We start from the raw sequence: 21,106 nt of genomic DNA, 5'->3' as shown, positions 1-21,106 counted from the left end.
GAGTCAATTTAATATTAAACGGTAAATGGACGATGCTCATTCACCCGTTCATACACTGGTGGCAGGGACTACCCTAAACAGTGCCACTTTCCATCATCAGGAATTCATTCACACACAGATGAACGGTTCAGTACACTGTAAAAAAAAAGATAAACAATAGCTACTCAATAAAATTGAGGCAACAGATTGCATGCAATATTATTAATTAAATCTAACTACATTACATTATTATTAAGTTGAGTTAATAACAACTTAACAGGAAGTGTTAAGTATCAATTAAAAACGGACTAGTTCTATTGTGTTGGATTCATTCAAAATTCTCTTGATTTAGAATTACATGCACATAAAGATTATATTTAATGTGATCAAAATAAGTAGATTCTGTCTCAAACATTTTATATTAAAGTTACTTAAACAACTGCCTCAAAATCAAGGACGTATTTATATTTAATACATTTTATCAAATATATTAAGTAAAATGAAATGACTACAGAATCATTTATTACAGTGTATCTTGTCCAAGGACATATAGGCCTCCATGGTCAAGGATCCAACTACAAATTCAGCCACAGCAGTTTCTCCCTTGTCTCTTTTTTTTAACCTAACCCTTGATCTTTTCCTGACCTTAAACATACAGTGTTGTTGCACAACCATAATGAAGTAGCTATTCATTGAATTGTGACCCATTTGTTTGGTACAGTGTGTTATTCTCTTTCCCCCAGAGCTTTACGAGAGGGAATGAGATTGTGTTGCAGCGGTTCAGAAACTTTTAGATTCAGTGTATTCATGCTTCACAGAAATGAACAATGCCAACATTTATTCTGGTGCCTGGGTTTGTTTTGACGATTGGTTTCTTGACACCAGTGTCAGTATCAATCTTTTTATGCTTTGTTTCAAGAACATGACACAACATAATGTTCTGGCTGAATCTCTCGTTTGTTTGAAGAAACATTTTATGGCTGAATATGAGAGACTTGCTATTCATATTTTTTACGTGCAGTGTGGAATAGCCGTATATCCATGACCTCAGGGTTAAATTAGAGTTACAAATAATAAGAATAAATGTGTTACAGCAGTGCCATAACTCCCACATGATGACTCCTGTAAAAACAGAATGAATGAAACTAACCTTGCTGTCTATACCATTTAATTTTTTATCTTTTTTTTTTCTTAGTCTTATTGTAGTACATCAGCACAAAATCTGATATCTTTCCAAACCCACTTCTACATAATAAACCTGCACAGCTGGTGGATCATTATGATCACAGTTAGGAGATGAAGTAGATATATTCGGCCATAATCTCACAAACTATTTGTCATCGTGACACTTGGAACATATGGTAGGTTTTTAATATTAACTCTCAGTCCTTATCAGTACAACCAAAGCCAGAAAACCAACACAATCACAGCTCATAGATCATCTTAGTAGTCTCAGTAATGTAAAGGAAAAATGTTAAATTAGGGGGTTATTTTACATGAGACATGTTACACGTTTCTCTGTTTCAATGTTGGTTTTGCCTTCACACGGTTGTTTAATGGTTTTTCATGAGTGATGAGATTCAGTCAAATTCTGATGAAATTCAAAGAGTGTCAAGAACTGACAGGGATGAGATTGCTTATCTCTGGAGATGCTGACGTCTGCCGCAGCATAAAAATGATGCTCTGTAACTAGATGAGTCACTTGACAGCAGTTATCTTCTATAATTTCTAAAGGAGTCGTTTCATTTTTGTCTGCTACAAAATAAAGTCACACACAACATCACACTATTGATCGTTCAGTATAAAAAACATCCATCTTAACAAGTCATCTGGTCCCAGATCCAGCCCTCAAGATTTTATTTTCTTGCGGGAAAAAAGACCCCGGTGCAATAATTTAACTTTTCACAGTGCAGTTTCTTCTTTCTATTGAATACTTTAGAAATTCTGATCAATATGACATAAAAATACTGGATGAGGCATAATCCTGCATTAGAAGACTTTGGAACAAAACATAATACAATACGTACGTACAATACATACTGCAATAATAATAAACTTTTAAAACATTTGTATTAACCCATCGTTTTTTATTACCTTTGTCAAGGAGCTTATGTGTTTGGCTCAGTTTGCTGTTTTTTGTTTGTTTCTCAGCAGGATTACAGGAAAACTACAATCCTGTCATGAAACTTGGTAGAAAGATGTAGGATGGCCAAAGGAACAAATCATTAAAATTTGAAGCGGATCCAAATCATGGGCTGGATATACAAATTATATTTTACTTACCTTAAAATAGTGAGATAGGGCGTAGCCTCAGCAGAGGTCTGTGCTCTCAGAGGATCCTTCTACTTTGAGCTTATTTTACTTTTTTTCTGATGCAAATCTGCTCCTTTCAAAAGTCTTTTTGAATTCTTGATACCGCAGAGAACATTATTCTGTCTTGTTTCAGTTGACACTAACTTCTATAAAATTCATGAAATGTGGGGGGAGACTGCACTGGGAACAGGATGAATTATCTCACCGCAGCTGGATGATTTTTTTTCAAAGATTAATACATTTTCAAGGCTGAATAAAAGAATAAATGACTAGCTAGGAGCGTTTTTTCTTGCAGGGAAACCATAATAAAAGGCAAAAAAGTGGCGTGTTTAACAATATTTGGGTAAACTTGAGATATCTGCCACGCTCAGTAAGTCATACAGTCATGCACATTTGTACACTTGACTGAATTTTCTGCGTGATCACTGTGACTGTGTGGGAGCTGCAGCCTCTCTGCACCCAGTGGGGAGGCTTGGACACCCTGACTGTCCTTACTGTGCATCGTCTGCAGGCAGTCAGACAAAACCTGGCCGCCAGTCAGCACTCACTCTTTTAAAGGAGCATGCCAACATCTTGGGAAACATGTTTTTTGTCCTTACTGATCCAGAGTAGACAGGGAGTCTGGCACTACCAACTTCTTCATTATTCATTTACAGAAATAGATATTATATAGTAAAGTATATAATATAAGTCTTTTTTTTAGCTTAGCTTAGCTTAGCTTAGCTTAGCACAAACAGTGGAAGCAGGGGGCATGGTTAGCCCAGAGAGCTTTTTCAAACCAATGATTAGAGTGATCCTTATCGCAAAGTTGTATTTCTGATTTTGAACAAAACCCAAGTGACTCATGGACGTGTTGCTGACAGACTATATAAAGAATGGACGACGTGTCTCCAATTCCTCCCACTGTGTATAACATTGAGGTCTAAATATCACAGATATGGGCTCTGCCATCTTGTGCTGGTAATGTCACCATGGAGCCAGAGAATCCGTGTATCTTCCATTCAATCGATATCCGTTTGGAAATCAAAACACGCATAACGAAAAGTGACCTGTTTTTTCCAATAATCAACCTTTCATTAACATTATACATTATACAGAAGTCCAATTTTTCTTTTTTTAAACACAATGTATGACCAGGATATCACATATGAGAATAAGGGTCCGAATGTTGATTTTGAAAATGTACATAAAGAAATACATTTGTGAACGGATATGGATTGAACGGAAGATACACGGATTCCAGAGTTCTTGCCCAAACACCTGTTATAGCCCCATTTTATTAAAAAAAACTATTCAAATAACTAATTAAAAACGATCCTGTGACTAAAAGAATAAAGAACTTAAAACATCAGCGGGATAAGAACTGGCTAAAATGACAGAAACATCTTTGACAGAAAAAAATGTGACTTTGAATTTTTAAGTTTGGCTCCTGTCCCTTCACTAACACAGAGGGCAGGATTTATGACCTATACTGCAGCCCGCCACCAGGGGGCGATCAAGATGTTTTGGCTTCACTTTTAGGAAGCTGTCATGTTGAGTGGCCGTAGCCAGTCATTGGTTTTGTGGAGTGCCATTTTGCAGCCTTGAGTTTGGCATTTGGTTGTCGCCATCTTGTTTTTTTGGAGCCTGAAGTGACCATATGTGGGTGAGAGGGTGGGGAGCTGAGGAGTACACACACAGGTTATCAGCTGGACAGGGCCAGGTACTGTTAGCATAGCACACTAGATCACCAGCTAATGCTAGTGTCAGCTAGTTAGCTTGGTTAGCAGCATGCAACTGAAATTCATGTTAACTGTGATGTTATATTGGGATGCTAATTTTGGCTGGTGGAAAAATGAGCTAGAAAGAACATTTTTAGGGAATCAAAATTAACTTTCATGACCTGAAAAAACACACCGTCACCAAATAGTGACTGCTTTGGATGCTGACAACATAAAATATGTCGCTAAGATGGTTTTATACTTTTTTGTTTGTTTGTTTGTTTGTTAGTTTTTTGTTTTTAATGGAAGCACATTTTTTCAAATATTTAGCTGTTTTTCTCACTGCCAAATGTGAAACTACATTATCATTTATGTGTTTTCAGTTGAGAGTTTTCATCCCTGCTGTAAGTTAGCTCTGTTTGAAGTATCTTGCATCTGGTTTTTAAGCAAGTTACAATGCATTTTGAAAATTTGTATTAGTGAATCCCCTCTGCCTTTTTTCTGCTGTTTCTTCAGCTGCATGCACCAGCAGTCAAGAATGGACCATGAGCCAAACTGTACAAGAGCTTCACCTGGTAAGCATCAGAACATACAGTCACTTTTACAAGCTGATCATTGGTATTTAATACTCAGTATTTTCTCTGCCTGTGTGATTTGTGCTCTGCAGGGTGTTTTGGGAGGTCTGTGCAGTGGGAAATCTGCTCTGGTCCACAGACACTTGACAGGAAGTTACCTGCAGCTTGAAAACGCTGACGGTTGGTTTCACAGTTCATCTCATCTACAACCTGTGTGTTTGTGTGTTTTTCTGTCACGGTGTCAGTACACAGCTGACAATAGAGCTTAATAATAATAACACGGGCTACATTCAATTTAGATTTTAATCTTCTCAATTCCTTTACAGCCAAGAACCCCTTACATGATAAAGAGTATACCCACTCAAGTATGACCCTTTGAATAATTTGACAAAGCTTAAAAATAATAATAATGTTTCTAATATATATTATTTAACATATTTGCACCATCTCAACACAGAATATCCAGAAAATTTTGTATACCATATATCAAGTGTGAATTGTTTCACTCTAAGTCCAGCACATATTTAATTTAAAAAAAAGTATTTCGATTATGATATTTGAAGTAATTTGTTAAATCAGAATATGATCTCTGAACTTTTTTGTTTTTGAGATTTACATTTTAGAATATTCATGGAACTGTGAAGACTTTATTCAAATTTATTAAAATTAATTAATCTATTTGAGAATCACTGATTCAGACGATCAAGGGCCAGGGCATGGCTTTAATGTTATTGGTTATTCATGTGCGTTTCCTTAGTCGAACATACTGTGAAATATATTCCATAACACCTTGTTTATTCCTGCTGTGTATTTGCAGGGCGCCAGTACATTAAAGACGTCCTGGTTGATGGACAGAGCCACGTGTTGATAATCAGAGAAGAGACAGAACTACCGGGTGCTCAGGTGGGTTTTCTTTAAAGTTGGTTAAGGTGGAAAAAGAAATTAAACTTGTTGCAATCTAGTCCTCACTGAGTCCTCTTCTCCTCCTCAGTTCGCAAGTTGGGTGGATGCAGTCATCTTGGTTTTCAGTCTGGAAAACGAGGCCAGCTTCCAGGAAGTTTACAGAATCTACCACCAGCTCGCTCTCCACCGGCCTGTTTCTGAGATACCTTTCATTGTCGTCGGTACTCAGGGTAAGACACTCGCACACAACACATGCTGAGATTCAAATATTTGCAGATATTAATCCTATATTTTTATTTTATTTTATTATTTTTCTCTTTCTTTCTTATTACCATTACATTTCAACCTACAACATATAAATTCTTAGTGGGGGGTGTTTTCTTCTTCGTTTTTTCCTCTTCCTATTCATTTACAATGTATTTACTAAATATAATAATATTATATAATAATATATAATAATAACATTATTAATATATAATAATGTTTACATTCTGCTAATAAAAAACAATATCAATAAATAAATTATATATATATATATATATATATATTAAAAGGTTTTAGGCAGGTGTGAGAAATTTGAATTCGATTTTTCTTCTGTTCACTCGCTATTTTTGAAAGTTTTCTTATTTTACAGCCGTTTCTCACACCTGCCTAAAACCTTTTAATATATATATATATATATATATATATATATATATATATAGCTTATTTATGTATATATAGCTTATTTATTTATTGATATATATACAGGCGATCTTATATTTTGTGTTTTTTTTCTAGATAAGATCAGCAGCACCAACCCCAGAGTCATAGATGACGCCAGGGCCAGGCAGCTCTGCTCAGATGTGCGGCGCTGCACCTATTATGAAACCTGTGCGACGTACGGCCTCAATGTGAACCGAGTCTTCACTGACGGTACGTGTGCACGTCAGAACGTTGAGGATTCTGCTGCAGAAGGTGCAGATAATGAAGTTTATGTGTCTCTTTTTTAAGACTCATATTTAGTTTTTTTCTTCCTCCACAGCTGCTCAGAAGATCATGACAGCCAAGAAGCAAGCAGCTCTGCTGGCTTCCTGTAAATCTCTCCCTAACTCTCCCAGTCACTCTGGAGGCTCCACCCCTGTGTCAGGTGTCTTTCCAGGACAGGTAAAACTGTTTCAAACCATCAGTTCCACACTGACAGAAGAAAATGGTTTAAAGTTGAACCATTTATGCTCGGCTTTTCTTACATAGTGAATTGCATATTTTAGTCTCGCTGTCAGGCTATTTTTAAAAGGCTGTCAGCACGCTGTTGTGACAAACTCAATTATCTCCCTTTTCTGCTCAATTGTCACTTCATCGCGCCCACCCTCTCCTGCTCTGACTCTTTCCTCTCTTCAGGCCAGTAATGGTGGTCAGAGCAGTGATTACTCCTCATCACTTCCCTCCACTCCTGTGATCAGCCATAAAGAGATCGGCAAGACATTGAGGGGGGATAAGCAGGACAGTGCCACGCCCGGGTCAGTCCGCAGCGCCACCCGGAGACGCACCTCCAGATTTGCGGTACATACGCTGATCAAGTGATTGTTTTTATGGGCTCAAGCAGTCATGTTTTTATTCATATACTCCTCCTTTTCTTCTTTTTATTTTACGTTGTGATGTGGAAGTGGCTCTACTGTAATAGAGTGCCTTTTATTTGTCAAAACAACAGCACATATTTTCAGTGAAGAGAAGGTGGGTGAAGAAAAAGAGACAATGCTACAAGTCTGCCTTTGTCAAATATTTTTCATCTGTTTTGAAATGATAAATAGATAACTTGTCACCCTGCAGATAATTGCATACTCTTTGATGTTTGAAGTTTAAAAACTAAACCATGCATGAAACAGCCCCCTCCCGCCCCCCCCAAAAAAAAAAAATGTCAAATGATATATTTGGGAAAATATTTCCTAACTTTGAAATGACCATAACTTGGTTTCGATTTTCGATTTTCGGATTTGACTTGTTAAGATCAACAGCAGGTATTTGTTAAAATGTAGCTTTTTCTATGTTTTTTTTTGCCATTTTGTCAGAATTAAGGAGGAAAAAAGAGCCATTAAGGACATTCACACAACCTTTGGTGAATGTGGGGCTGAATGGTGAATATATAATGTAAAGTCCATGGTGGTGGCCATTTAAAGTTTTTTTTTAAAAACTTTCATTAGTAGCTTAGTTTTTGTAGAGTCTCTTGCTTTAAAACATGGTGGTATTATGTGACATTGTATTTAGAAGATTACTATCATCACTACAAGTAACCTCTACATAAGTAGTAATTATCTTATCCGTTATTAGTATAAAAGTAATTAGTGCTGCTATAATGTACGGCTGAATGGCTCTGATATTCAACTAATTGCTATAGATGTCGCTTACATTCTTAAGCCAGCTTCTGCAGTCAGCAGAAACTCACATTTCTAAATACTTTTTATGACTTGTAATGAAATGCACAGCAAGTCATGAGGAACACTTCCATAATTCATGAGTTTTATATTATATTCTTTAACCAATTATTCAATTTCTGCCTCTGATGCGTTATTGCTCCTCTTGTACTTCTCGTCCAGGGTCGGAGAGGCAGCGACTCGAACAGACGGAGTGCAGACTGTAATCTGGGCAGTGGACGCTCCATTCCCATCAAACAGGTAGGACGCAGATTTGCACTTGATGCAGAAACAAATATGATGCATCTAATGACCCTCTGCAGAGGACACCATACCAGCAGTCACTTCAAATCAAATGAGTGAAAGCAGTTTCATCATGTGGAGCGATGAAGTGTTGTGATCTCCCATATTGGCTTGATGAATAGGATGGTGGGTGTTTTTGGCAGCCGGCAGTCATCATACTGCTGAAATGTGCAAGATGAACGCACGAGACATTTGCAATAAATTCTCGCTCTTTGCTTTTGTCACCTCCATCAGGGCATCTTGCTGAAGCGCAGTGGCAACTCGCTCAACAAAGAGTGGAAGAAGAAGTATGTCTCGCTGTCCAACGACGGCATACTGTCCTATCACTCCAGCGTCAATGTGAGTCAGCGTGTTGACGGAGCTCACAGCATTATGCTGCTGAAAGCACCACTGACAGCTCGTGGTTGATGTGAAATGGCTGATGTTTGACTTGGCAGGACTACATGCTGAATGCCCCCGGGAAGGAGATGGACCTGCTGCGAGTGACAGTGAAGGTGCCAGGGAAGCGACCACCTCGGGCCGTACCCACCTGCGGCCTTCCAGTTGGGCTTAACGGGCGCGCCAAAGATGTGCCGGGACCCGAGGGTGTCAGCCCAGGTAAAAGAATAAACGGCTCTTAAAGTTATGTACTTACTTGATTCCTATGGTCTAAGTCTAGCACCCTCAGGTTGAATGCACTTATTGTAAGTCGCTTTGGACAAAATTGTCAGCTAAATGACATGTAATATAATGTAATTTAATGCATATATATATGTGTATATATATATATATATATATGTGTGTATATATATATATATGTGTGTGTATATATATATATATATATATATATATGTATGTATATATATATGTATGTATATGTATATATCCATCCATCCATCCGTCCATTACATATAAATATATATACACAGTCGCCCATAAAGTTGGAATAATTTTGTTTTCGGACACAATCCTCTGTTAATTGTGGTTTTATTTTCACTAGGTGTGTTTACACTATAGGTGAATACCTAGAATGAGGCGGGTCTCACTCGCCGAAACACCCTTAAATTGAATGCGAGCCGGCCCCAGCAGCCACTTAACGGGCCATTGTTTGGCCCTGTCGAACAGCAGGGACATTTTTCTCCCCTGAAAAAAGCCTGGTTGCTGATTGGATAGAACGCTAAGCAGGATGTCAAGTAATACTCGACGCCACAACAACATGCGCCATTTTTAAATGCAGACGAAGAAGCGAGTAGTCCTCTCATCCATAGATTATAAACATTTCTGTCAAGAATAAATCACATTGTTACAATCATTTCATGGAAAGAGGTATTTAATATATTTTATTCCAACTTTATGGGCGACCATGGAGATACACAGTATATATAGATAATGTGAAAGCCTCCTAAGTGCCCCTAAGTATCAGAGGATTTATAGCAGTAGACTTTACACTAGACATTCCTTTTTTCTATTTCCTTGTCCTTTTCTCTTTGTGGAGCTGGGGTGCATGTAAGTTATGTGAAATGTAGAACCTCTTGACCCTGAAAACTTATGAGCAGGTATGGTTATAAAAAACAGTTACAAAAGGTGGAGTTTGGGGGGAAAGTAGGAGTCAGAAATACAATAAATCCACAGTATCTGGGATTTAAAGACTCTTTGTGAAGAGGGGTCAAGCTTCTGTACCAGGGAGGGAAAAAATTGCAAGGGAATGCAAAATCTTTGTGAAAGGACAAAAGAGTATCATCAGGGATTTTGCAAGTTTTGCAAGAGTGTGTGAAAGACTTCAGGACTTCTTAGTCATCCTCTCAGTATCTTTGTTTCACATTTAATGTTTTTGTACATTGTTTTATTATTAAGTGCATGCTTGCTATAATCTCTTTAGTCCCTGTAAGCGCCAGCAGCCTCCTGCAGGTGGAGGAAATGGAAGGGCTGGGTGGTGCACTGTTCCTGAGGAGCAACAGAGGCGTGCAGCGATGTCCCTCCACACTATCCAACCACGCTCAAAGTGTTGGTGAGTAAAAGACCTTCATCTGTGCCAACATGGTCTCACAGGAATCCGTGGAATAGCCACGGATTTGCTTAACTCAAAATCCGTGGAATAGCCACGGAATAACTCAAATTTCCGTGAAACTGACACGGATTTCGCTACAATGCAAGTTAATAACAGTCATATCCCGTGGCTATTCCAACATACAAAGTGATTATGTACATTCACTGAGTGAATATTTAGAAAATAAAACATATATTTCTCGCTAGAAATGTGATCAAAATCCATTTTTATGCAGAAACTAAGTAAAAATATTGATTTTTTTCACTAAAAATGAGAGAACTGTCCGCCATGTTTTTTGTTCTGACTGCCGGAACCTTGAAAGTCACGTGACTTGGAACAACCCAATAGGAAAAAATATCCATGGAATAGCCACGGGATATGATTGTCATTAACTTGCATTGTAGCGAAATCCGTGTCAGTTTCACGGAAATTTTAGTTATTCCGTGGCTATTCCACGGATTTTGAGTTAAGCGAATCCGTGGCTATTTCACGGATTCCTATGAGACTAGGTTCATCTGTGCATATGTTTACCTTAAAACATGCATGTGGTGTAACAGATAAATGTGACTCTGCATGTTTTTTTGTGACCTTGTTGCCAGACTCTGCAGTTGAGGGCGTGTCCAGCTCTTCCTCCACCAAAGACGTGGGCTCCTCCTCCCCGGTGACAGACAGGAAGAAGCACCGCAGGAAGAAGAGCATGAACCAGAAAGGAGATGCAACCATTGGCCATGCAGACGGTAAACCTCGTAACACTGACCTCAATGTTGGTTTTCCCAACAATAAAATCAACACTCATACTCTGATCATTTTGATATGATGCTAATTATTTAAAAAGTAATACTGATAACTGACAACCTTATATCAAATTTGATAAATAGTTGAACATGTAACATTTATTATTTCCTCTCTTTCTCTCTGTGTTTTTTTCTGTCTTCTCATGCAGCCAAGCGCAAAATGTGGAAACTTAAAAGCTTTGGTAGCTTAAGAAACGTAAGCAAGACAGGTAATGTTGATCTGTCATGCTGTATCTTTCAAACACCAGGTAGTTTTTTTGCAGGCAGTATAAATGGTATTTTCACCTATTCTGAAAATGATTCATTTACACATTTCTGCATACTGGGGTCCCTAGAATGTCTCTGAATTGCACAAATTGGATATCACTGGAAAGCTGAAAGTCTTCAATGAGTCCAATTCTAACAATGTGTGATAATGTTAGTCTCCACAGTAGTCATTCCATTGTAATAAGATAATTATGTAACTTACCTCAATGTATAAAATGGCCTGATGTGACCTCTAGGATAATCACAGCTTTATAAAACTCTGCAACCACAAATTACAGACCTAGAGCATTCAGAGGATGTTTAGCTTTTCTACGTATATTGACAATAAGGGGGTTTCTCAGCAGTTTACAGGAGTCATCCAATTGCTGAAAAATGCCATTCCTGCAGAAATCTCTGAAATGTCAAACCTTTTTGATACCAAATCACAGCATGGATTTTCTGTTGTGTTCCAAAGGTCTTGATGTCCTAATGTGGTTTTTGGAGGGATTTTTGACCATTTGTAACCATTCTTGAGTGGTCAAAAATGGTTACATTTAGTACCAAATCTCTGTCACAAATGGTATCAACCCAAAAATGGCTGCAACAATTTCTAGCCTAAGCCCTTACAGACATAAACCCTTATTTCCCAGTTTGAGCATTAGATATCTTGTCTTTGAACTGTATTCACTTCAATGTAGGTCACAAAGGATATGCATATCATTCTATTCTGTTTTATTTCCTGCACAATGTTTTTTTACACATGTATAACATGTACACATAAAGTGTAACCTGCACAGCTTGATCTTAGTCCCTGATGGAACATCTCTTGTTTCTATGTGACTGTTTTTCTGTGTCAGATGAGGATAACTTTGACTTCCTCATCGTGTCGAGCACCGGCCAGACGTGGCACTTTGAAGCCCAGAGTGTGGAGGAGAGGGACTCCTGGGTCCAAGCCATCGAGAGTCAGATCCTGGCTAGTCTGCAGCTGTGTGAGAGCAGCAAAAACAAGGCAAGGATGAACAAAAGGCAGCAATAATTTAATTGACAAATACAAAATACAGTGGATAGTTTCACATTTCATGCAGCAGCAGAGCCATTTTGGTACATCGGAAGAAGCTCCTTTATTACTATTATGTGTTCCTGCTTGCATCAGGAGGGCAGAGTCCTACACCTGAGGTTGTATTTATGCAGATCAGGTGCTGTAGCGCAATACTGGTACCCATATTGGCATGAAATAGTGTCTGTATTTCCATCTGCTCAGACCTGATCCTAATGCAAGTCTACAGAACAATTCTTTAGGCGTTTGTTGGCAGAGACACACACACACACACACACACACACACACACACACACAGAATATAAGTGCTCTGCTGTTCCACACATTTACTCTACTGCATTGAATGTAAATTCAAATTTAAAAGTGACATTATCTGCCCTTGGAAGTATACGCAGACGGCTGTAAAACCATTTTGTGTGCTGTGTATTTGCACCCTGGGACTCCTGGATAAGAACAGTTTTCTCTCAGGAGAAGCTGGCATATGAAACTGTTTCTGCTGCTACTTTTAAAAAGGATGGGGGCAGCCAGTTTTATTGGCCATTACCAAAAACCCAACCCATCTCCAGAAGTGAATGTGGCAAGCCAAGAGTCCTGTCCACTAATGGGCTGTGCTGGTTTCTGTTCCTGAGTGGGGAGCATGTCCGGTTGTCGAATTAGTTCAGTCCTCTCCAAAAATGATAATTGCCACTAATAAAATCATTCTGAATAATTACTTTAATCCCATGATGAATTTCTTTGGAAGTGTTCTGAGAATTGTACATCCTAAGAGGCCGAAACCAATAGTTTTTCAGCTTCAAATGGTCATAATAATGATTAAAGCCATCTACTCCACTTTCTCACTTGAGATTTGAAAAGTAAAATCATTGTTATTGGTAATGACTCTCATTACTAATGAGAGTAGTTATCAGCGGTCGTATCAGAGGCTTTTTTTCTGGAGTTTCTCTCATTCTAACCATGTACTGTGTGTTTTCTACAGGCTCGCAAGAACAGCCAGAGTGAAGCAGTGGCTCTGCAGGCGATCCGCAACGCCAAGGGCAACAACTTCTGTGTTGACTGTGATGCTCCTAGTAAGTGACACACATTTATGTTTGTGTCTGTCTGGTACAGGTCATTGGTGGTTTAAAATGTGAGTGGAGTCTCCATGAGGGCAACCAAAGGTTTCTGAAGAGCTGTTGTGAAGCTCAGTGTGAGTTTCTCCACCTAGTTCCCAGTAAAACTAGGATTTTTAGAGTCCTCGACCAATGTGCAATATTATCTGTTTGTCTTGTGTCTGTTTTGTTTTGACTTGTTGCTTTGTTTGTGCTGCTGTTCTGTCTTGGCCAGGACTCCCTTGAAAAATAGATTTTTAATCTCAATGGGACCATCCCTGTTTAAATAAAGGTTTATTAATAATAATAATAATAATAATAATAATAATAAAATAACCTAAAACGGGCAAAGAGGTGGAGTGTGGGTGAGGCGGGCTGAATGAAGCCTGGTTGCTGAAGCATGACCCTTGTGACAGCCCCCCGCTGTCAGTCAAAGTGGCTCTGTACTTATTTATGCAAAACTTTAACAATTTAACATTAATCTAATTTCAACGGGTGAGTTGTATAAAAATGCACCCCCTGTCCAGTTTTTTATGAACGAGACCACTAAAACAAGCTTTCCACACTTTAGACTGTCCAAAGAATACCATTATACTGTATATTGGCATTTAATGCTGCTTCCTTTAAGTTCAGAAATTGTCATGCCAAAGTATTACTGAAAGACAAATGACAAAATTTAGTCTAGTTTACATGCCAAAAACACTGCAACTGCAAGAGAATCACAGATGAACCAAGTTACCATCTCTGTACAACTAGAAACAATCTTTGTTTGTGTGTTTTTAATTTGAACATTTTTTTATAGGCAGAGGGAAAAAAGTGTTATTTTGTCAGTATTGCTGTTTTCACATTTTGGTAATTGTTTGTAGTTGCTGACTTGAGATAAAACCCATGACCTAAATGCGTTACTGAATCCAAGTCATGTAGTTATCCAGGCCTTGAAATAACCTTTTTACTTCCATAAGGATAAATAAATAAATAAATGCAAAATAATTCCAGCAATGTTAATTGCAAGGTAAATGAACCAATTAGGAAGGGAGGTATCAACATTTTGACAAATAGGCTGCAAAGCAAATTAATGATGAACTTTAGCTTTTGGTAATGTGAGCAAAATGTCATTAATATACCCCGTAATTAAAATCAGTGTCTTGATATGACTAAACCAAACAAAAATAGATCAAATGCTGAATATTCTTCTAATGCTGGAACACTTTGAAGGGCCAGAGTTTCATGAGGATAAAATGTTGGCACATTGGCCACAGATTAAACAGCCTTGTTTTAAAAGCTGTCCAAATAGGATTTCACACAACTTCAGTCACATTTGTGGCATGACTTGGCCAAAGCGGCATATTTAAATGCCATGCAGCAAATTAAGATGGTAGAAATCCCTCAACTGTGTGCACCGTTTCAAAATGAAGCGGCCGCCTAATTTGTGCTTCTTCTCCAAGATCCAACCTGGGCCAGTCTGAACCTGGGCGCTCTTATCTGCATCGAGTGTTCGGGGATCCACAGAAACTTGGGCACCCACCTGTCGCGTGTTCGCTCGCTGGACCTTGATGATCTGCCACGAGAGCTCACGCTGGTGCTCAGTGCCATCGGGAACCACATGGTCAACAGTATATGGGAGGCTCGCACGCTGGGGCGCCGTAAACCAGCACCTGATGCTACACGGTAAGGGCCAAAATATTATGTGAAATAACATTATTGATGTGACATAAACACTGCTTATGTTAAATATTTTTACAGTTTATATGTAGAAGCTGTATATCTAGGAGTGATGCACAAATGGTGTATCACGAAAGAAATGAAAAAAATCAGTGTTTACTTTCCTTAAGTGCACTAAATTATCACCTGAGGTATTTGCAATTCAGTATGCTTTTAGTATGTACACTTATGTACAATTTAAAGTACACTTTTTGTAGGTGTAGTGAAATAACACTTTAAGAACTGCAGAATAAGAATCTTATTTTCACTGAAGTTGAGTGACGTCTCTATTGAAGTGCTACATGTCAAATACAGAACACAATTATGTACCAAGCATACTCATACTCACTCAATAGTCATCATTTCTCTTTGTTTGTTCAGTGAGGAGCGAGAGTCGTGGATAAGGGCCAAATATGAGCAGAAACTGTTTGTGGCGCCGTTGCCCCCTCCCACTCCTGGCGAGGGCCCAGACATCACACTATCTGGTCGTCTTCTGTTGGCAGTGTTGGAGCATAACCTCCCCAAGCTGCTGCTCCTTTTGGCCCACTGCACTAAGGAGGACATTAATGCCCCTCTCAGCCTGGCGCTCTCCTGCAGGTCACTCTTAGCGCTGCGACTGCCTGGCTCTGCCCTGCATGCTGCCTGCCAGCAGGCTGATGTGGTGATGACGCAGCTTCTCGTTTGGGTGCGTTTTCCTTCCTCCTTTGTTATAGGAATTACAGTATTATCTTTTTGTGTGGATTCATTCACCAAAGAAACAGAGATAATGTTCCAGTAAAGGTACAGTATCAACAAGTTGTGAAATGATTTTAAACGTCTTCTTCGTGTTAAATGTCATGTTGAGTTATACAAAACTGGCAAGATAATAAATGTTACCCTTCAAGAACCTCTAAGTAATTCCCTCAGAGAAAAAAAATCAAAAAGCTTTAAAACCGATGACTCAGCAGACCACTCAAGGTGATCTATAAGTGTGAAAGGCACTAAAGCTCGCTGACTGGCACCATGTTGAGATAATTTAAGACAGGCCTGTCAGGTTGAAGTTGCAATTCATTCCACATGATAAAACGTCCTTATAATGTACACTATTACATAATCTAATCCGCTTATTTATCGTCTTTTAATTTGCTCCAGTATGGCTGTGATGTGCGGCAGCGGGATGTTCAGGGGCAGACGGCTCTGGTTCTGGCTCGCAGTGCTGGCAGCCAGGAGTGTGTTGACATCTTGCTCCAGTACGGATGCCCAAATGAACCGGCCTCCTCCTACCCCGCCGCTACGACAGTCGGTTTTGCAGCAGCCGCTGCACCCAGCTTCCCTGTTGCCATGGCGCCGAGCCTGACGGTTGCCACGACACTCAAGATCTCGCACAAGAGTGGCGGCACCAGCTTGAGTTACAGCACCTCCAGACGAGCAGTTTCATAATCGAAATGTGGTGTGGTAAAATGTGTGTGTGTGTATGTTGCTTTGCCCTCATACTGTCCTGTACCTTCACACAGGCCTGCAGGACTGATGAACGTGTTGCCAGATGTTGCACTCCCTGAGGTTTTAAAGAGTGTGTGTGTGTGTGTATTTCAGGGATGAGAACACACTCTGGTAATAGCACAGACGCATTAAGTCTGTTAGAAGGATTTAACCAAAACAAAAAAAGAGAAATTTTGCCCTGACTACACTTTCTACGTAAGATAAAAGAAGATGACATCCAGATGCCTCTGCATCCGGATTCAGTAGGAATGTATTGCACTGCATACCAGCTGGTATGATTCACATTCCATCATGCAGTCAATATTCACCTTAAAGGGATAGTTTGGATTTTTTTTAACTGGGGTTGTATGAGGTACTAATGTATAGTCAGTGTGTTACCTGCAGTAGATGGTGGTCAGCTCGGCTCCAGTTTGGAGAAGCATGCAGGAGTTGTGACACAGGAATGAAGCAATGCACTGCTTTGGGCAGGAGCCGCAGCAAAATGTACTTTAGCCACATTAAAAAAAGCCCACCTTAACAAACTATGTCAGTTTAACCCTTTGATGCTCAACATGGGTCTAAAGTGACCCGACAGTTTTTATGTTCTATATCTTTGCAATAATTCATCATTCAGTATCCCAGGTTTTCCTCAATTAGTTTGTTTTTTGATCATCATACATCCGAATTTTTATGTTTTCCTTTATTAATTTTTGAATAAATCCCTTTTTCTGTCACTATTCCTCTAATACACAACATGGGTGAAAAATGACCCATATCCATTTTTTAGCTAAGTAGCTTGTTAAGCTAACTTCTTGGCTAAGTATTTAGCTAAGTAGCTTGCTAAGCTAACTACTTAGCTAACTTCTTGGCTAAGTAGTTAGCTAAGCAAGCTACTCAGCCAAGTAGTTAGCTATGTAATAATACAAAAACTTTTTTTCTTCATAAATTATGAGAGGCAAAATGAAAATAATGATCTGTTGTTATCAAAAACAAGATATTTAAATAATATTTAGAATATTCAATCATAAAATAAGTTGATATCAAAAGATAGAGCACAGAAACACACAGCAGCATTAAATAACATGAAGGGAATGAATGAGGGTCATTTTAGACCATGTTGTGCATCAAAGGGTTAAATCTATGCTTTATTAAGAAGACTTTAAGTTTATGCTGGGGGAACAGAAGCTGTTCTATGTTCGCCTCAAAGCCTCCAGACTCTATTGACAAAAACAGTAATTTTGCTTCACAGAACAGGACAGGAGCTACTGGTCTACCGCTGCCTCAGTCACATACTTATTTTCTGATATTGTGTGACTTCGGTGAGTTTGTGCTAACCCTTTAAAATGCCAAAGTCGCACTATAACAAACAAACTAATCCATCAATGCAGCTTCTGTGTTCTGCAAGGTAAAATTACTGTTTTTGTCAATGGAGTTTGGTGGCTTTGAAGAGAGCGTAGAATGGTCTGTTAAGGAGGGAAAATATTCTAAATATAGCATAAACTTCAACTGATATTGATTTTTTTTTCTTCTTTTTTTTGTATGTGGGACTTTTAATAGGTGGCTAAAATATATTCTGCTGCTGCCACCATCTACAGCAGTACATTGCTTAGCTTTCATGACTGCTACCTGCTTCTCCAAACTGGGGCTGTGATGAGCACTATCTACTGTTGGAAACACACTGACTATGAATAAATACCTCATACAACCCCACATCAAGAAATACAATCTATCCCTTTAATTTCCAGCCATCGAAGAATGGGAATTTGCCTTTGGCTTATCTGAGCATCTAAGGCCCAGAAATAAAGAACTGCAATAAGTTTACAATGTTAAGGCTAAACACATCCACACTTCTTAACTTTATTGACAACGAATGTCACTTTTAAATTCAGAGTGCAAACACTGTGTTATGTTCAACACAGCCGACAGGTCGTTCAGTGCATAAATAATGTTGAAAAAATAAAATAATAGAAAAAATACTTTACAGTGGCTGAAAAAGAGAGGCCGCTTTGAAGGTAATCAAAATAACTGTATAGAAATGACTTGATAAAAATATTATAATTCTAAAAATTTAAAAGTGCTTCATTTTCGAGATTGTTATTGTATGATTTGTACAGTTGGTTCTGTGTATAAAACTCAAAGGGTTACTCATAGCTGTTCAGATATTTCCTGTACAGCGTCTGGGTTCAGATTTCCTTTAACCTGATTAACTCTTTGACATCCAAGACTGAGATTTCTATGTTATGTTTGTATCACTGTGTGTGACATGAACACTGTACATGACGTGTGCATTAAGACTCCAGCAGCAGCTCATCATCAAGGCGAGTGTCATACTAGACGTGTAAATGCCTTGATTTTTATTGAATGTATACAAAAACAGATGGTTTGAATTTATTATTTCAAGCACTAATGTGTTTTTCAAGATGATGAAGTTTTGGTGGACTGTCAGGGCGTTTGATTTTTTTAACTTAACTAATATTATTCCTGCTGTGACTAATAGAAAGTATGGTATTATAGATTAAAACTCTGCGAAGGTTCTGATCTATAAAACTGGGCCTTTGAATGACTTTGATTATATTTGTTAGTGGATGAAAATCAACATGAAATAGAGGAATGTTGCCCATTTTAATATGTTTAAAAAAGGCATAAAAAACAACCCTCCTGCAGTACTGTATGTATTTTGTGTTAATCTGAAGACACCGCTGAGTGTACATGTCTGTGATGTAAGCATCTCTCTCCATTTGTATTTTTTTTACTCATGCAATGACTCATAGAGCATTCATTATCAATACACTAAGGCTACCGCCCAAGCTGTGGTGTTTTGTACAGAGTTGTGTGTGTTTTTCTGTGTCGGGGCTCATAAAAGGCGAGCCGAGGTTATTATTAGTTAAATTTCCAGCTGCGTCAGAATTAACAGCAGCCGTTAATGAGGCTGAGGGAGGCTTCAGCAGACAGGGACATCATCATGCAGTATAGTTGCATCACATAGGCTTGTGCACAGAGGGTTCATGTTTCAAATCGCTCTTGTTGAGAGCTGTTTTCTGGACAGGTGGAGCCGGCAGCCATCACTTAACACTCAATGAGCATTTGAACGTGAGATCCTCTGGATCAAACCAGTTCTAGTTAAAGGTCCCCACTGGCTTTGACCTACTTATTTTCTAGGTCGATGTCACAGACTCATTTTAATATCATAAGATGGTTTCAGTTTCAAGGGTTCACAGTAATACAGTGGTTTTTGTTGTGAGGACAAAAGTGACATGAATGGGGAATCTTTATAGATTGTATTCGATTTAAAGATGCTGATGTTCAGATAGTCAAGAAATGTCAATAAATTTAAGGTTCATAAAGGAACAGTTCACACAAAAACAGAATACCTTTATTTGATATTACCTAAAATGTAAAAGAAAATATGCACAGAAAACAGAAAAACTCATCAGCAATAATGTTGAACCTCATAAGAGCGGGAGCTTGTTGTTAATTGTTTTTTGAACACCAATTGCCAGATGGGTCAGCGGTTCATATGTTCAAATTTGGCCCTCCACTAAGGAGATCGTGTCATGTTCAGCCTTGTGTGTTTGCTTTGGCCAAGGAAGAACCCGTTACACTTTGGAGCAGATCTGAATTTGAAGAAATGTCTTTAAGCCTCGACTAAGACTCTATTAATGTGTAAACCAGTTATTACAGTCGGAAACATCCAATGGGCCATCCAGTTAAGAGCAAACAGGAAATCACTAGCCGTGTTTCCATTAAAGTCGAAGCAAATTTTGCAGCAAAATTTTGAAATGTTGCATTAAAGAAAATGCAAATTTGGAACATTTCTATCAAAAACAAAGCTGCATAAACAAACTTTTATCAGAAGATCGCGGTGTAATATATTGCTGTAGGATAATCCGTCAGTTAACAGTAGAAGAGATTGCAACAAAAAAGAGGTGGCTAAATTTTGGCCACACACAAGAGAAAATGGGTTCAGGGTTAGACTAAACTAGTCTTCAGGAATTGGATTCAATTCTTATTATTGTTTTTTCATGTCAGCTCGTCAGAACATCAGAACTTATTAAAAAACTAAAAAACGTATTAAAAAACAAACAGTTTCCATCTCCCATTTAGAAACATTAACTATTTTTTCGAAAATCCTTTTTTTTGTTTGTTAGTAAAGGCTGCCAACCACTGCTGTTGTCAAATGTGCCAGGACGACAATCGCTCATGAAGAACGAAGGCCATCATGCTTATTGTTTGTGTCCGTAACAAAGAAATCTCCAGAGCCCTCCATTGACCCAGCTGACGCCAAGCACAGCTCAGGTTGAAGGACTGATGTGTCGAGCGGGGAATAAATCAGCGCCAACATTGCAAGAACAGACTAGTGTTGCTCCAAATTTAATAAAACAGTGATCCGTTTCATACAATATAAACAATTTAAACCCATAATAATAAAGGCATTTTACTCCCACAAGCTTGTTTCTCCTCATCTTCTTGTCCTTTCTCTGCCTGTTTGTCCACTCAGTTATTAAAAGTAAAATCCTCATGATTATCTCAGGAGACTCAGGAATGTGTGCCAGGAGGACTGGGACAGGGGACT

The 21,106-nt window shown here is 38.6% G+C and overlaps 1 protein-coding gene across 1 annotated transcript in view; it reads left to right on the top strand.

Annotated features, from left to right (window-relative positions):
* LOC131968509 (arf-GAP with GTPase, ANK repeat and PH domain-containing protein 1-like) overlaps positions 1-20,974 on the top strand; it is a 28,333-nt gene extending 7,359 nt beyond the window's left edge. Inside the window, exons 3-20 of the mRNA XM_059329425.1 lie at positions 4,509-4,567; positions 4,660-4,747; positions 5,385-5,470; positions 5,559-5,700; positions 6,251-6,385; positions 6,495-6,616; positions 6,851-7,012; positions 8,044-8,121; positions 8,398-8,502; positions 8,601-8,760; positions 10,022-10,150; positions 10,789-10,926; positions 11,133-11,192; positions 12,087-12,238; positions 13,263-13,353; positions 14,820-15,042; positions 15,457-15,760; positions 16,207-20,974. Coding sequence (XP_059185408.1) covers positions 4,509-4,567; positions 4,660-4,747; positions 5,385-5,470; positions 5,559-5,700; positions 6,251-6,385; positions 6,495-6,616; positions 6,851-7,012; positions 8,044-8,121; positions 8,398-8,502; positions 8,601-8,760; positions 10,022-10,150; positions 10,789-10,926; positions 11,133-11,192; positions 12,087-12,238; positions 13,263-13,353; positions 14,820-15,042; positions 15,457-15,760; positions 16,207-16,494 — 2,522 coding nt within the window. The 3' untranslated portion in view covers positions 16,495-20,974. The remainder of the gene's footprint in view (positions 1-4,508; positions 4,568-4,659; positions 4,748-5,384; positions 5,471-5,558; positions 5,701-6,250; positions 6,386-6,494; positions 6,617-6,850; positions 7,013-8,043; positions 8,122-8,397; positions 8,503-8,600; positions 8,761-10,021; positions 10,151-10,788; positions 10,927-11,132; positions 11,193-12,086; positions 12,239-13,262; positions 13,354-14,819; positions 15,043-15,456; positions 15,761-16,206) is intronic.
* Positions 20,975-21,106: the final 132 nt, after the last annotated feature.

This window comes from Centropristis striata, chromosome 3, assembly GCF_030273125.1.
Source record: "Centropristis striata isolate RG_2023a ecotype Rhode Island chromosome 3, C.striata_1.0, whole genome shotgun sequence".
Classification (NCBI taxonomy): domain Eukaryota; kingdom Metazoa; phylum Chordata; class Actinopteri; order Perciformes; family Serranidae; genus Centropristis; species Centropristis striata.
Note: the sequence above shows the minus strand (reverse complement) of the source record. Positions and strands in the feature narration are given on the sequence as shown.